Source organism: Melitaea cinxia, chromosome 7 (assembly GCF_905220565.1).
Source record: "Melitaea cinxia chromosome 7, ilMelCinx1.1, whole genome shotgun sequence".
NCBI classification, from domain to species: domain Eukaryota; kingdom Metazoa; phylum Arthropoda; class Insecta; order Lepidoptera; family Nymphalidae; genus Melitaea; species Melitaea cinxia.
The window spans coordinates 15,379,294-15,398,359 of NC_059400.1; the positions used below are offsets into that span (position 1 = coordinate 15,379,294).

The 19,066-nt window shown below is 32.5% G+C and overlaps 1 protein-coding gene across 1 annotated transcript; it reads left to right on the forward strand.

Annotated features, from left to right (window-relative positions):
* The first annotated feature begins 5,581 nt into the window (after positions 1-5,581).
* LOC123655420 (membrane alanyl aminopeptidase-like) lies at positions 5,582-17,684 on the forward strand. Its single transcript, XM_045591235.1, is given in 14 exon segments — positions 5,582-6,135; positions 6,219-6,383; positions 6,471-6,794; positions 6,956-7,139; positions 7,224-7,465; positions 7,547-7,739; positions 7,818-8,007; positions 14,180-14,280; positions 14,616-14,792; positions 15,000-15,181; positions 15,355-15,522; positions 15,880-16,026; positions 16,332-16,398; positions 17,280-17,684. Coding segments are annotated over 14 exon segments (3,009 nt in total). The 3' UTR covers positions 17,595-17,684.
* The last annotated feature ends 1,382 nt before the right edge of the window (positions 17,685-19,066 follow it).

The window sequence follows — 19,066 nt, forward strand, 5'->3', positions numbered from 1 at the left end:
GTGAAGATTGCTATCCATAAACTACTAAATAACACTACCAACGTCAGATTACGTACTACTTTTTCGAGTCAGTTTTTTGTACACTTCAAGGGTACACTTTAGTAAACAAGCATACGGTTCACTTACGGTATACACACACACACTCATACACACACACACACACACACACAATACGCTGTAAGTGGTTACCTTAGCCTATGGACACCTGCTAAACCTGAAGTGTCGCGAGCCTGTTGCCGACCTTACCCTCGACCTGCCCTAGGAGCTCTTGCCACCTTTTTTTTAACGTGGGGAAAATCCATCATGGATATCCTCTGGCGCGGGGGCGCCAGAGGGTTATGTCAGACTCCTACTGACTAAAAAACCACCACATGTGAGCAGTCGTCCGCCTGGGTGGGGCGAGATGGGGTCGCGCTGGTATTCGCCACCTCGCCCCGGCGGTTGGCCCGGACGAAACCTCCGGGCCTCAGCACAATTGTGGGGATGGCCTCGCTCACAACTAGGCCACCCCTCAGACATGTGGGGTCGTGACGTCAGGCCGGCCGAAGTACCCCGACTATCGGCCGGTGACCTCACTATTACGAGGGGGAGAGGAGGTGGGCAAACCGTCTCCTCCTTGGCCCCGTACGTCTGCGCCGGAGTGGGGCAGCGGAGACGTCATTATCCCTGGCCCGCTCCGCGACCTTCTTCTGCGTCATTACCTCTTCGCAAAAGAAGACCGCCGCCAGCCACGATCTCTCACTGTTGAGTATGGCTTTTACGACGCTCGGCAGTAAGAGATCGCGTCCGAAGACCGCCGAAAGCACGCGCCGCCGCGAGTCCCACACGGCGCACATCTCCAGCGTGTGAAACGCCGTATCCTCTGGTGCCCCACACTCGTGGCAGGCTGAAGTCACCTCCCGTCTCGCGATTTGGTGCAGGTACTTACCGAAGCATCCGTGTCCGGAAATACCTGCACCAAACGGAAGGTCAGCGGCCCGAACCGCCGCCTCACCAACTCCTGAAGGACCGGCCTGACCGCGTCCACCGTCCACTGCCCGGGGACCGGTGGGGAGCTCTGTCCACCTCACTCAACACAGAAGCGTAGTGCACGCTCTTTTAGAGCAATATTATTTAGCTGTGATCTTCTGTAAAGTTAAGGTTTTTTCCTAGTCAACCGTCTATTATATAATCAGAATATTGTCATTAAGGTAATGAAGTCTTAGGACTGTAAAGAACTGGTCTATTGTGTAATGCGCAGACGGAAAAGCAATATAAATTATATGACAAACATAATAAAAGGCATCCAAGATACCATGTTATGTTATATATGAAGAAAAAAAAGAAACCGATTGCTTTAGGTGTTCCGGACCATCTTGACAGCATAACGTGCATTAGACCCACAAAAAGATATAAAATAAAAAGCTCTAATAAAATTTAAAAGCACTTATATAGTATTTGTACATCAAACATTAAATTTGACTTTTGTCCTAATTTTTTTGGTTAACTATTGGCAGTGTATATAATCATATAATGATACATCAAAATTGAAAATGTATGAAATTTCTCAATCTGAATTTGTAATAAGAAACCGTAAGAAATAATTTTAAGTGTTTATTAAAAATAAATTAATAGATAATAAAGCTTATTATTCGGTGCAGAATTACCAAGATGATGAAGATGGGTGGATTTAGCGACGAAAGTCTTTCATGCAAGATATTACTAATTTAGTACACATACATATAATTTTTAAAAGAGTAATATTGCGGAGTTTCTAGCCGATTCTTTTCTGCAGAATCTACGTTCCGAATTGTTGGTAGCTTCACTCAATAATAATAGTTACTTTTAAAATTTTAATTTATAAAATGACGATCGAAAATGCTCTTGGAACCTATTTGAATAAAGTTTTTTTTTTTTTTTTGATTTTCAGCGTGTCTAATAGATTTCTGGGAAATGCTTAGTCAGATAAAAAATTGTAATCTAAGGATTTTTTATATGGTTATGATATCAAATGGTATCAAATTAATCAGATTAAGTTAGCCAGGCTAGAGATAATTAAATTTAGTCTACAAAAAACCTTGGTAATAAAAGATGTTAGACTGCAAAATAGTTCACTACTCGATCAAGTCAATTTTATTTTTTTCTCAAATCTGTTATCTTCTAAAACAAATTATTATTTAATGCATATTTTGTTAGTGATTTCTTAACTTTTTTAACTTTTGATACATTTTAGCACATGAAAAGGTTTTCATTAAAACTTTTTTGGTTAAATAAAATATTAATTTACATACAATTTTTGAATTTAATTATCAGAAGACACTAGATGTGCAGATTATGGTCGAATAGATAACTAGTTGAGCTGGTGTCGAAATTGTGAAAATTGGTCATATTTGCGCAAGTCAAATATGAACCAAATAGCAACTTTGTAGAGTATCTCAAGTTTCTGTAATTGTTCTTTAGTGAAGTATTAGTAATAGCTTGCATTAAGAATAGACAAAGTAAGAATTATGCTAACGTAACTTGGGTAGTTATGTAATGGAAATACCGTAACCGTTGCAATGAGCTTACGCCAGAAACTTTTTACTCACTTCCAAAAAGTGACAAAAACCTAAAAAATTGACAACAACAAACAACAAAAGACAACAACAACTTTGGCGTAATGGTGCATGTGCCATGTAGGTGTCTAAGCAAAGATGGCTTTGCGGGTTCGACTCCCTTTTAGAATTCTAATATTTGTATTTGTACAAATATTTCTTTGCGGTTCCCACCATGTCTCTGAGAGCACCTTAAGTTGTCGGTCCCAGTCGTAATCATCATGTCATTACACCTAATCCCATATGGGAGAAAGAGGCCAGCAGGTGGAGGTAACAGGCTCAATCGTGACATGTCTACGTTAGTACAGTTGTAAGTAAGTACAGTTGTACGCTAAGATTCGTTACAGTTTAGGTATATGGTGTGACACCATCAAATACAAATACTGAGTTAAAAGGTGAGTTAATAAGGTAAGACTAGTCATTTTCAATTTCAGTTCATAATAATAGTAGTTTAACGTATTTGAAATTAACTTCAATTCCATAGTAATTGTTCCATCGCGGGATTAATTAGTAACTTGTTAATTATGTTAAAGGTAATGGATAAATTATAAAAAAAAAATCGTCTGTATACTTGTAAAAAGAGAAGAAATATCACAAATTTATAGTATAGTTATACTATAAATTTGAAGAAAGTAGTAGAAGTAGTATAGTTATACTATAAATTTGAAGATAGAAAATAGTATTCGTTACAAAACACGTCCTTGTGAGAGAACCATCAGTTCTTATACTCTGTCGACTTCCATGCAGATAATTGTTAAACCATTCACTAATGGAAATTATTTTTTTCTCTATCAAGTAAAGAAAATTTCAAAAATTTGACAGTGCAACCTTATATATCTTACAATAATGTATACTATATATTATAGCTAGTTTCACAATTTTTTACACTTGGTTCCGTACATATTGTATCATGACGTAACACTTCTACTAAATTACAGTCGGAGCATTTTAACGAGCTAAGTTAAGGCTTCTTCAATTTTGTTGAAAGCATTGCTAGAGTTCAATAAAGTTGTCTGCTTTCTCGCTAAGATAATATACCAGCGTCTTTTAATATAGTTTTACATTTTAGGTATTAAAAACTCACGAATTCCGTGTGTTTTTTTATAAGAGGATATTACACACTAAACATCAGTGCACAACACTTAGTACCTAAAATATCTTGAAACGCAGTAAATACTCGCGAATTCTTTAATTTAATAAATTTTTATAGCCATAGCTGTATAACAATAAGTAAAGTTATAATTGAGACTTAAAACAATGATTAGATTCGATTATGCATGATAAAAAGATAAAAAATATAATTGCCGATAAACATATTGAAAATAAAAAAGTTACAACTTTAGTCGCCGGTGAAACGGCTTATGCAATTGTCGCCTTCAAAAATAAAGGTAAGCTTTTTGTAGCAAATATTTTATTTAAAAAAACCTTGAGCACATTGATAGATAATTGATTTTAATCGAAGAATATGAAAAGAGGTATAAATTACAGATAAATATATAATGTGTTAAATTAAATTATAAGGTTACGGTTATTTATAAAATCTTAGTCAGGAAGCAAAATTAGGTAATAGTGTTCTATTTTCGAAAACGTCAAAGAATACCTGAATATCTTATTATAAATTTGTTTGACGTGTGATTTGATATTAATTCCGAATATGAATTTTGATTAATTTTTTTTTGCAAATTCAGTCTATCCTTATTAAGAAAAAAAAAGAAAAATGAATTAATTCAAAATAAGGATTAAGGATATCGTGTAAATGCACAAAAGAGGGTTTTTCAAATAGTTTTTTAATTTTTTTTTTTAAATTGAAAGCATGTTTCATTTAAATTGATTAAGATCTGATGACAACTTTTTGAGTTTTTTTTTTTTTTTTTATGACAAATAGGCAGGCATTTGACCACAATCTCTCCTGAGTAATCGTTGATAACACGTATTTACTTGATTGACCATTATTTTGTTTACCTACATTGTTTTATTTGTCAAAGTAATTGAAGTCGATTTTTTTTTCTTTTGTGCGTAAACGTAATTATTTCTCTGTTTATTCTCTTTCTCTTATTCTTCCTTTAACGTGACAACATTACCTGTGTCAGTTGGAGATGTTCCAGGTATAGCAGCTAGGTATATTTTCGAAAACGTCTTATTCATACTCGTAGTTGTCTCCAACTAAAGCGACAGTTACTATCATAATGTTCTTTTTTTATTTTTATTTTTTATATTTCTTGATGTATTACTGGAAAGATTTAGCAGGGGTTCCCGCAGGTCTATTGGAGCGAGACCCCACGGAATTGTGGGACCTCGCTTTGCAGGATTGTAGTCCCTAGTTTCTTGACTATTTTACTATTATCACTTAAGGATAATGATTTTCAAACTATTTCAACAATTTTAATACTAGTATGACGAGATTATTTCGGATAATATTAAATAGGTATAATGTTTATTTATAATATAATTTATCTAAAAATACAAAATAAATACAATATAATATTAAATTGTGATACTCGTCAGAGTCGTAGGTGTTAAACCCATTAATATTATCTTTACTAAAATACTTCGAATGATATGATAATGTTGTATAACTGATAATTAATATGTAATATTTTTCGATACAAACGTTTCTGTGTCAACCGTTTACAGTCTTAGAAAAAAATTTTTAGCGGTTTTTTTTCAAATACTGTATGAACAAAAAAATTTACTTAAAAGTACGTAAAAAGGTGTTTACTTTTTATGGTTTTTATATCGATTTTTACGTTTTAAAGTTCCTCTTTTATATTTTTTCTTCAAATTACACTACAAAATCAGCTTCATAAAATGAAAAGTAATGAAAAAAACTTAACCAAAAAATAGTTAGATAATTATTTTTCAAATTATTGCTTTCATAGAACATAATACATTTTCAATAAGCTTTACGTTTTATTCGATATGCGAGTATACAACAGCATAATCGTAATTCTTGTGATGATATAACGAAGTAAACGATATAAAAAGATTGACGTTAATGCTTGTTACAGATGGCGACATCAAAGCTATTTGTTCTAGCTCTGGTATGCCTCACCGCTAGTGGATTACCTAATCCACCAGTAACTAGAAATACAATTTTTTTGGATGAAAAACTAGAAGGTGAAATATTCGAACACGTTGACGATTTTAATAACATCGAATACAATTTGCCTCCACAAAGTTACCGGTTACCAACAACTACTCGCCCTCTCCACTATGACCTCTTGTGGGGTATCGATATATCGAGATTTGCGTTCTTTGGTACAGTTGATATAGAATTGCAACCAACACAAGCTAATGTAAGCGAAATAGTTATTCATTCACATGACATTAGTCATATTAGCATTACACTGCAGCGAAATGATAATAATCAAACATTAAATCATACTGTAACTGTTGATGAAGAGAGACAGTTCTTAACAATAAGTCTGACATCAGGATTTTTGGAATTCAATGCAAATATTACTTATACACTTTCTATAACTTTCGAAGCTCCTTTAAGGAATGACATGTATGGAATCTATAGAAGTTGGTATAAGAATAATCAGACATCGACAAATATTAGGTAATGTCATATCGTATAATTAATTTTAAATTTTAAACCTTAAAGCACATAATTTTAATTTTAATCTCAACTTTATCTTGTAGCTGGATGGCTTCAACGCAGTTCCAAGCCACCTCAGCACGTTTTGCTTTCCCTTGCTACGATGAACCTAGTTTCAAAGCTAGGTTCGATATTGTCATTAGGCGACCACTTAGTTTTAGGAGTTGGTCATGTACTAATATAAGAGAAACTGTACCTAGTACCATAGTGTAAGTAAAATTTTCAGTTTTATTTTGCATTATTTTACTTATGAATAATACAATAACTTGTCAATTATGTTTATCGATTATCCTTAGTGGCTTTCAAGATGATGTTTACGAAACAACTCCGATTATGTCAACATATCTGCTAGCTTTAGTAGTCGCAGCTGACTACAATAATACGGCACCTGTATTGTCAGAGAATGGCACTCTAATGTATGAAGTGATAGCAAGACAAGCAGCCCTTGCAGAAGGACAAGGATCATACGCCATGGACGTTGGTCAGAGGCTCGTTGAGAGAATGAATGAATACACTAATATACAATATTTCGATATGGACCCAAACCTGAAAATGACTCATGCAGCTATTCCTGATTTCTCCGCTGGAGCTATGGAGAACTGGGGTCTAATCACTTATAGGTATTACTTGATATTGATTTCTAAAATTTCTTCTATAATACGTTTTTTAATGATATTAGAGAATTATAGCAAAGCTCTATTTTGGAGATTTTATCATTAAAAAATCTAGACAGCTAATTTATTCATAATTATTTTATTAAATTAACACATTTAAATTACAGAGAAGCTTACTTGATGTACAACCCAGAACACACTAATGACTACTACAAACAGTTGATCGCTTATATCTTGTCTCACGAAATCGCACACATGTGGTTCGGAAACTTAGTAACCTGTGACTTCTGGGATAATTTATGGCTGAATGAAGGTTTTGCTAGATACTATCAATATTTCCTTACTCACTGGGTATGTGTTTTAATAATTATTTTTTGCTATTTCTAGCATAAAAAGAAAATATGTTTAACTGTCGGAACAAAATTAAATTTCCAGGTTGAAGATTACATGGGATTAGACACGCGTTTTATCAATGAACAAGTGCACACTTCATTGTTGTTTGACTCTGCTGAAACTGCCCACCCACTTACAAACCCCAATATTGGTAGTCCTAGTTCAATTCGGAGTATGTTCTCTACTATTTCTTATAACAAAGGTGCTTCTGTTATTCGGATGACTGAACACCTCCTTGGGTCGGAAGTTAACATACAAGGACTACGAAACTTATTAGTTGAACGGTATAGACATCATTTTAATAGCAGGTTATGGGGAAAATTGTAAAATTAGTTAAAGGTTTAGTCAATACATTTTTTTTGCAGAACTAGTGATGTCGTAAGACCTATCGACCTTTTCCAAGCTCTCGATGCTGCTGGTAGAGCGGCCGGTTCATTTTCAGAATACAGTTCAGATTTTTCGTTCATCGATTACTATAAAAGTTGGACTGAACAAAGCGGTCACCCAATATTAAACGTTCAAGTGAATCATCAAACGGGAGATATGACAATTACTCAGGTATTTCAAAAACATTAAAAAAGCAACGACTGTGAGTTTCATCAGGATTCTATTTCTAATGTATAATTTCCTTTTTAGCGACGGTTTAGTATTAACACTGGTTACGCAACTCAAAATTTGAACTACATCATTCCTATTACATTTGCGACCGCTAGTAATCCCGATTTCAACAATACCAAACCCAGTCACATTATCAGTAGTACCGTTTCTGTAATTAACCGTGGTTCAACAGGAGACCAATGGGTTATATTTAACAAACTGTAGTGTAGTAACATTTAGTTTATAAGACATGTATTTTCATTATATGTATGCAGAATAAATCAGAACGTTGTCCGGAACACTTGTGCGCCTTTTACTGTATCTCCCCGTACCTCACACCTCATGGCGACCCTGCCATGCCGTGGCGGTTGCGAGTGTCGGGTGACCGACGCAAAACGCAAACGCGACGGATTCCAGTGTGCCTCGGTGCAACTTTTAAAGAATTTATAATTTATAACGAGCAGTGAATAAAGTGAGACTTTCATTAAAACTATATCTAATTAATAAATAATATGGGGAAAAATTACTCGAAAAACGAAGATAAGGAAATATTAATAACGCAGAATGCCGCTGCAGGGAGTAACACTGGAGGAATTACAGAAATCGAAAGTAACATAAAAACGAGTAATATTTTAATCACCGTGGCCCTAATAATTTTTATTTGTACTATGGTTTACTTGGCATGGAAAAGCTGGAGAAATAAAGAAAGGAAATGGATAGAAAAAAGAATGCAGTCTGAATTTTTTACGAGAATTCGGCAGAGGTTTTCTGGCAGATTCAACCCTACAAACGCTGACGGAGGAGATACGGTATAGTGAAAAGTGAATAGTGAAAGTAAAAGTTAAAAAGTAATAATAATATAAATGAAAAGTGAAAATATGTGAAGTGAAAACCTTTCCCTCCCCTCTATTGTTAATTTCTGTGTATAGATTTCATACCATATTTACGTAAAATATGTAAGAACTATGTGTAATATTGACTGTAAGTTTAAAACTATATGGAAAAAGAATTAGAAATTATTTTAAATAAGTTAAGTGAAATTCAAATTGATTTAAGGAAATTAGGTCCCACTAGAAGATTACAATATACAGATAATGTGAATAAAAAAATTGTAAAAGCTGAAAAACTATTTCGTGAATATAAAGATATTATTAATATTTTTAACGAACAAAAATGTAAAGTTGAATTAAAAGATTATGTTTATGGAATATTAGAACGCATTGAATTAGTATATAATAAAATTTTAAGTTACAAAATTAATTGTGTGGATAGTATAATGGAAAAATCGGAAATAACAAAAATGGATAGGTTCGACTTAAAAACTGCTACTTCTTTAATTCCCGTAATGGATAATACGGAAGAAACTACTGAAAAAATTATTGACGGAATTGAAATGTATGATGAATATCTTGTAGATTTCACACAGAAAAAATTATTAATTTCATTTGTATTAAAAACCAGGTTAACTAAATGTGCTAAATTAAAATTAAAAAGCGAATATAGTGATGTAAAGAGCTTAATCCATGATATTAGAAATTCTTTATTAACAAAAAAATCAGCAAATGCGATACTTAGCCAATTAAATAACTTATCTCAAAATAATATGTCAATTCATGAGTATGGAGATAAATTATCTGAGTTATTTGTAGGCCTCACTATAGCACAGAGCAACGGAAACCCGAAGGCTTGTGAGATATTGAGACCTATTAATGAAAAATTAGCGATTAAAAGATTTGCAGATGGATTACGTAATAGGCGACTCAGCACAATTATATCAGCTCGAGACTACTCCGAGTTGAAGGATGCAGTCCGTGCTGCTGAAGACGAGGAGTTGGGACAACCTTCATCGTCTAACAATATATTCAACGCGCAAAGAAGAGGTAATCGAATCCCCTACTATAGGTCTTCCCAAAGAGGCAGAGGCGGACGAACCAATAAAACTAATTTTTACTCACATCGTGGACGGAACAACAATCTCAATAATACCCCTCGTACAGGTATGTATGTTAAAAATAATTATAATAATTCAGGATATTATTCTAACAAAAACCACTCGACCCCGACTCGAGGTCCCCGTCGAATTTACAATAGTAGCGGTAACCGTAGTAAGCAAAATATTTGTTCGGTACAACTTGAAGAAGAAAAAACTACTGAACCGAAACAGTTTTTTCGGGACTAAAAATTATATTTTAAATTACGAAAACAATGTAAAATACATATTCTTAAATATCTATAGTAAAAAATGTTCGTGGTTACTAGATACCGGTGCATCTTTATCGGCTATTCGTAGTAGTATATTATCGAAACATACACCGATACATAAAGACCCTATAGTCATTAACGGTATAGGTGGCAAGACATATTCAGAGGGTTATGTTTATTTAACTTTACAGGCGTTAGATGGAACTAATTATGAACACAAATTTTATTTGTTTGAGGAATTACCTTGTAAATCAGATGGAATAATTGGGTTAGATTTTCTAAACAATTTTTATTCGATTATCGATTTAGAGAAAAATATATTAATGTTAACAAATGAAAAACAAAGCCAGATACCATTATATACTTCACCTAAATTATGTACAGACTATATAACGATACCAGCACGATGCGAAACTATTCATTATATAAAGTTAAATTCAGATGTGAAAGAAGATAGTGTGATTGTACAGGAAGAATTACAAGAAAATTTATTTTTAGCTAGTTTAATAGTAAAACCAAAAAATAACATAATACCTATTAGATTAATGAATACTAGTGACAAAGAAATTATTATTCCAATTTTTCAACCTCAGCTATTACCATTAAAAGAGTATAATGTTTGTTCTTTTGATAAGTGTACTTCGAACTCTACACGTGCAAAAACATTGTTGCAATCTTTGAAACTTGATCACTTAGGTACAAGTGAACGTAACAGTATAGAGAGTATTTGTTCAAAGTATGCTGACATATTTTATTTACCCGGTGATAAGCTTACGACTACTAACTTGTGTGAACAATCAATTAATTTGAAACGAAATGTAAATCCAGTTTATATAAAACCATATAGATTACCACATAGTTTAAAACCTGAAGTAGATAAACAAATTAAACAAATGTTAGCTGATGACATAATAGAACCATCACAAAGTGAATGGTCCAGTCCGATATTGTTAGTACCCAAAAAATCAGATGACAAAAATAATAAAAAGTGGAGATTAGTTATAGACTATCGAAAGTTAAATGAAGTAATACAGGATGATAAATTTCCATTACCAAACATAACAGAGATATTGGATTCGTTATCAGGCGCAATTTATTTCTCTCATTTAGACCTAAGTCAATCATATTATCAATGTTCATTAAAACCCGAATCTAGACCAATCACATCATTTACAACTAGTACAGGTCAGTTTCAAATGAAACGTCTACCTATGGGGCTAAAGATCAGTCCCAGCGCTTTCTCTAGAGTCATGTCAGTAGCTATGTCAGGTCTTAACTATATAAATTGTTATATTTATTTAGACGATTGTGTTTGCTTCGGAAGAAATTTAGAATCACATAATAAAAACTTAATAGAAATTTTCGAACGCTTACGTAAAGTCAATCTCAAACTAAATCCGAGTAAATGTCAATTCTTAAAAACAGAACTATTATATTTAGGCCATACGATATCCTCTAAAGGAATTCAACCAGACCAAGACAAAATTAAGACTATTCAAAATTACCCAATACCGACGAACGTCGATGAGTTGAGACGTTTTGTGGCAATGTGTAATTACTATAGAAAGTTTATTAAAAATTTTGCTGAATTAACTAATTGTTTAAATAAACTTTGTAGGAGGAATGTCAAATATGAGTGGACTGAACAATGTGAGATATCATTTAATATTTTGAAAAATGCTTTAATAAATCCACCCATTCTACAATACCCTGATTTTTCAAAAGAATTTATATTACAAACTGATGCTTCAGGGACAGCAATAGGTGCAGTACTTTGTAATAATAACATGAGAGCTGTAGCATATGCTAGTAGACCTTTGAATAAAGCTGAATTAAATTACCCAACTATACAGAAAGAACTACTTGCCATAGTTTGGAGTGTAAAATATTTTCGACCATATTTATTTGGACGTACTTTTACTATTATGACGGATCATAAACCCCTTATATACCTATTTGGACTAAAAGACCCTTCAAGTAGACTTTTAAAATTTCGGTTAGCACTAGAAGAGTATGATTTTAAAGTAGTATACGTGAAAGGTAAAGAAAATGTAATAGCGGACGCTTTATCGCGAATAAGTATGACTTCCCAAGATTTGAAAGCTATGAATGAAAGTTTATTAGCAGTAACAACAAGAGCACAGGCTAAGAAAGTAAAAGAGGCAGAAAGAAAGAATGAAAGTGGAGATGATAGAATGATAAGCGATATTCCAAGTATTGACCCGAACAATTGGCCTGATCAACCAAGTGTTGTGGAAATACTTAGAATACCGAGTGGATCAGTTGAGTTAAGTTTAATACAAGGGAAAGAACTAAGAAAAATGAAAGAGAAAAAATATATGGATGTCGAATCTGAATGTTTCGCATTTAATAAAAATAAAAATATATTATATGTTAACCTTGATTTTAAAGCACATTATACGCGAGACGTTTTTGTGGAAAAATTGAGGAAAATATGTGAAAAGTTAGAAATTAGAGAAATATGCATTATAAAGAAAGAAGATAACGCGTTATTTATAAGGAGTCTTATAGAAGAAATAAAAAGTAAAAATAAATATAACGGTCCAAGGATTTGTATTTTGAAAGGTATAAAAAGAATAGATAGTGACGAGGAAAAACAATTTATTATGAACGACTATCATCTGCTACCCACAAGCGGACATGCTGGGATTCGCAGAATGGTAAATAACATAAAACGTAAATTCTACTGGCCAGGAATAGAAAATGATGTTAAGAGTTACGTTAGAAAGTGTGAAAAATGTCAAAAAAGTAAACATTCTAGGCATATTAAGGAACCCCTAGTTATTACAACCACAGCTAGTTCTGCTTTGGAAAAAGTTTTTCTAGACATAATAGGTCCATTAGATAGAGATTTAGAAGATAATAAATATATATTAACAATACAATGTGAATTAAGTAAATTTGTAGAGGCATATCCTCTTAGAAATAAGGAAACGGTAAGTATAGCTAAGAATTTTGTGAATAATTTCATTTTAAGGTTCGGAATCCCAAAGGTCATCACTACGGATCGTGGAACTGAATTTATATCGGATACAATGGAACAGGTTTGTAAGTTACTAAATATAGAAAAACTAAGTTCTACTGCATACCATCATCAAACTATTGGTTCTCTTGAAAATGCACATAAACATTTAGGTTCATTTTTGCGCATACAATGTGATAACCATCCAGAGACATGGAGCCAATGGCTACCATTTTGGTGTTTTACATATAATAATACAATTCACTCAAGTACAAGATATGCACCATACGAGTTAGTTTTTGGAAAATCATGTGAAATACCTAGTAGAATTTCTTCTGACATTGAACCTTTATACAATCCAGACAATTACAGTTTAGAATTAAAGTACAGGTTACAGACAGCTAATAGGGATGCGAGAGAAAATTTGTTAAAGTCTAAAGAGAAAAGAAAACAGAAATATGATAAAAAGGTAAATAAAATAAAATACAAACCAAATGATATGTTATTAGTAAAAAAATGAAACAGGAGGAAAATTAGATACCTTGTATAATGGCCCGTATTTAGTTATTGAAGAGCAGGAACCGAATGTAAAAATTTTGAGAAATAATAAAATTGAAATTATTCATAAAAATAGAACAAAACTTTTTGTAAAAGATAAATAATTAATGTTTATTTCTAAATCATTTCAAATTATTGTATACTATATTTAGATACATACTAATTGTTTTATTACTATTACTTTTACTTATTAAAACTTTTCATATTTACATTATATACTTATACAAAAAAAAAAAAACTTAATTATGTAATTAATTTTTATTTTTTTATTTTGCCCCGGTGGTGTAGTGTAGTAACATTTAGTTTATAAGACATGTATTTTCATTATATGTAGGCAGAATAAATCAGAACGTTGTCCGGAACACTTGTGCGCCTTTTACTGTATCTCCCCGTACCTCACACCTCAAAACAACAAACTGGTATGTATTTCAGTAAACTGCTATACTTAGACCTGATTTTATTGTTGATGTATTCAAAAAAAATCTATTATTCTGCGTAACACGAACTTTTTAGTAGTTTTAATCCAATGTCGTACCGGTACGAAAAAAAGTGTACTAATAATAATAATTTGTAGTTGATATGAAGTAGAAAATTTAAAATGAAATATACATTTTTGTTTTGGATTTTTAAATTTAATGTATTAACTTTTTTTGAATAGGTTTCTATAGAGTCAATTATGACGATTATACATGGAATCTCATAATTATGGCACTACGTGGCTCCAACAGAACTTTAATTCATGAATATAATAGAGCGCAGGTTAGTGAGATAACAAACTTTTTATATATCTACAAGCAATTTGTTTTTAGAGATTTTACCTACATAAACGCATTTCACACTACCATGGGTTGGCTGGTAGAGATCTCTTTTGGAGATAAGTTCGGCCTTGCAAACTTCCTATATAATAATGACTATAACAATATAGATAGCAAAATTATTTAGTGAAATTAAGAATATCGCTTCAGCCTGTAATATCTTACTGCTTGCTGGGCATAGGCCACTTTCCTCACGTAGGAGAAGGGTCAGAGCTTTCAGAGCTTTTCTTCTCCTGCAATAAAGAATATATAACTTTAAATTTATATGTATATTTTTAGATTGTCGATGATGTATTCCAATTTGCTCGAGCTGGACTTATGAGTTATAACCGTGCTTTTAATATTCTTTCCTTCCTGGAAAATGAGACTGAATATAGCCCGTGGGTGGCTGCGATAACTGGTTTCAACTGGCTTAGAAACAGGCTGGCTGGTTCCGAGTACCTTCCTAGACTAGAGGTATGCCATGTATTATTATGGTAAAATTTTTCATTGCGTCTATTTTAACTATTCATTGTCATATATATTACTTTATATTTCAAATTATTATTGTTTATACTTTATTTTTAATTAATTTATTCAATCATACGAGTATGTGACTGATTATACCTTGAATTGATTCGTAATAGTAATTAAGAAATATCTATATAATAAATATTTTTTTAGGCTCAAATAATTCGTTGGGCATCGAATGTAATGGGTCAACTGACTTACTATCCAATTGCAAATGAGAGTTTCATGAGGTCGTATCTGAGGTATCAGCTGGCACCTCTGATGTGTAACCTGGGAGTTCCAGCGTGCCGTCAAGCCGCCTCACAGCAGTTCAATGCACTCCTTAACGGTACTGAGTAAGTATTTAAATTGTTTTATTTAATGAAGTGCAAGTTCGACTGTGAGTTAGTTTAATAAGAAAAAGTTTAAATCAAATTAGTTAACATATATACCTATAGTATAAATTTACGTTATTAATAAGGGTAAGCACTACTTTTAAATGTTTCACATATCAATATTCTCTCCACAGAGTACCAAACAACAGCCGTAACTGGGTGTACTGTAATGGTCTTCGTCAAGGAAGCGAAAGTGACTTCAATTTCCTTTTTGATAGATATGTCGAACATAATACATACAATGAAAAAATATTGATTCTTCAGATGCTCGGATGCACACCTCATCAACAGTCTCTTAATAGGTATATAAATTAAACAGACTGCAAATTATTTAGTTTGCAAGAGGCCTATGCCAATTGTCAAACAGAACTGCTCAAAAAAAAAAACCATTACTAAATTTTAGAAGTTTTTTATCATAATATTGTATTATAATCTTTCTTGACATGTTTTAGATTTTAAGTCAGATCTAAATAAAGGCTATATTATTTATTAATATTATTACAAATTATTAAGTATTATTATAAACCTTTCCACTAATTATTAAAAAATATTTTTGTATTAATTTAAATTAATTGATCAAATTAAGAGCGCTGTGAAATGTTTTGATAAATTACATTTTTTACAACAAAAAATTGTTGGTAATTTGTTTTTGTTTGTAGACTTCTCGACAACATTATCGAAGAAAATTTTGTTATCCGTCCCCAAGACTACAGCGTGGCCTACACTGGTGCTCTTAATGGTGGACCAGAGAATCCATTACGTGTCTTAAATTACATCCGAACCAATGTTACAGATATCATAAACGCGTAAGTCTTTTTAAGCTTTTTAAAAATATAAAAACATGAATGTTATTTAAATTAAAAAAAAAAAAAAACAATAATATGGTCACCAAATCAAAAATGTCTATGTATAGTAAAAAAGTGTGAAACAAATAATCACAATTATATTTTATTTTCTATCTATTGATCATATTCACCTTAATTATATCAGTGCTGTATCAAATTTAATTTAGTAGTTTTTGCATGATGTGCGGATAAACCCACAGACAGACGTAAACCAATTAAAGTTTTATTATAAGTATAGACAACTAAGTATCTCTATCCATTTTCAGTTTTGGATCTGCATCTCCTATTACGTCAGCAATTTCAAGATTAAGTTCTGAAGCTGATATCAACGAGGTAAGACTTATTGCTTTGTAGTCAATAACTGACCCAGTAGTAAAACCAGCCTATAAAGATAAGCTATAATCCCATGTAACACAATACACCTTCCTTTAGAATTTTGAGGGGTCAGTTACTTCTCAAGTAAAAAAAAATATATTCGAATGCCACCATTTTCTTCCTTATAACTATCTTATAGATGATTATATAATTTCTAATTTTATAATATACATTGCCCAAAAAATATGACTTATTGTATTTTATATTTTATTTTATTTTAAAATAAAATAAATAAATCTTAGAGCAAAATAAATGATTGAAATAAAATTCTGCCTCTCCAACGAGAAAGCATTTTTATACCAGAGTGGCATAATAGAAATGATATTTTAAGTTTTTGTTATACCAAAAAGTATAAGTACAGGACTTGGTAAACGTATGGTGTACATGTTAAATTTATATTATTACTAGCTGACCCCGAAAACGTGATTTTGCCATATATGTTATTAACCACTCTTAATCATCCCCCCCCACCACCCCTCATAAATTAGGGGGATGAAAAATAGATGTTGTTCGATTCTTAGATCTACCCAATATGCACACAAAATTTTATGAGAATCGGTCAAGCCGTTTCGGAGGAGTTTAACTATAAACACCGCGACACGAGAATTTTATATATTAGATTTTTTTCAAAACGAACAATGGAAATAATTTAATTCAAATAGGCTTCAAAATCACCTTTTGATTTCATTCATTTTGCGAATTAAAATTTTATTTATGGTTAAAAGTGAAGCTGCCACCAATTCGAAATATAGATTCTGAAGAGAAAAATCGGCAAGAAACTCCACAGCTATTCCTTAAAAAACTATATTCTAATATAATATTATTTATTTTATTTACAGGTACTAACATGGGCTAACCAAAATCAAGCTACGTTGGGCGGTTATTATCAAACCGTTGTTACCAGCTGTGAATCGACAAGACAGGGTCTTCTTTGGGTTAACACGGTCGCAGATCAATTAGAGGACTATTTTACCACTGGCGACGAGTTGGTTACACCTAGTTCTGTAACTGTTCCGCCAGTCACGCCACCAGTCACAGTTACACCATCAACTTTAGTTCCACCCACCACACCTAATCTACCTGATTCAGCTGTGACGTCGGTTCTTTCAATTGCAGCACTTCTTCTGGCATTTGCTATTAACATTATTGTATAAAGTCAGTTGAACCTAGTTGCTTTTTAAATGTAAATAAATTAATTTGTATAAATTGTAACTTAAAAATAAATAAATACGTATTTTATAAAATGGTTTATTTTTATTTATTAGAAAATCTCATTTCATTAAATTTATATTTTATAATTATTTAACGCATTACAGTAGGCTAAAATAATTTAAGCCTATGTTTAAAATAATCGTCTTTCACGAACTCAATTTATATCGGTATGAACAAAATGAGATAACCATCATTGAAGTCAATCAAATAAACTCAATACTTTATTGCCAATTTAGTAGTACATTAAACATTAATAATATTCGAAGTTAAAAAAGCGTAAAGGGGGTCTTGTTACTAACTGTGTTCTCTTATAGATAATTCTTAAAATTAGCAGGCATCGAAAAACTTAATAAACCACGATAAAATCTGAAAAAGTTGTTTCATTATAATACATATTAAGTATATACAGAACTCGCATATTAACCAAAATTTTTATTAAATCGATGAAACCCTATAAAAACTGGCTTCCTCGGCTCCTCTTATTCTACATTTTTTATAAAACAAATCTGGCAACAAGCGTACGGTCCGCCTAATAGTTAGTGGATACTGTAATCCATGGACGCATGTAATATTAGGAGCAATGCTAGCACGTTGCTGACCCTAACACCTTATCTTGCCCATGAGCTCAAGGTATGCCATATCCATATCTTACACAGGTTTATGAGCCATACCTTACACGGGAACACAGTATTACATCAGAACAGTATTATTTGGTTGTGAACTTTTGTAAGATCGAGCAAGATATTTCCCGCTGTGGCCTCATCTTTAATAAAATCCATTTTAAAATCTTAGCTATAAAGTTTCCAAGCGTCGCACCTTTTTGGGTGTTCAACTAACAAAGATCACAAAAATCCCGAAGATTCTAATTTTTAACCAAACGTGCCATATTCAACCGCATGAACTCAATGTTAAGGTTTTCTAATTAAATATTATTTTCATATTGTTTTTATTATTTTTATAGAGGGAATTGACTTAACTAATAGGAGAATTCGTGTGTTTACTTTTTCCTTACTGTTTTTGGTATCTTCATAAATAGTGAAGCGATATTCAAAATATACGCTCAGACACACTGGAAAATCAACTAAATTTCTAAAAACTGTACGTTCAATGCAATTTTAAAACAAAAAGAGCTCCAGAGTTTATTCGTATAAAAGCTACCAGACACGTAAAGTTTTTAAGTTGACACAGATATTACACTAATAACAATATATCATCATCATCATTACAGCCTATACAGTCCACTGCTGGACATAGGCCTCCACAAGTTCACGCCAAAAATAACGTGAACTCATGTGTTTTGCCCATAGTCACCACGCTGGGCAGGCGGGTTGGTGACCGCAGTACGGGCTTTGTCGCACCGAAGACGCTGCTGCCCGTCTTCGGCCTGTGTATTTCAAAGCCAGCAGTTGGATGG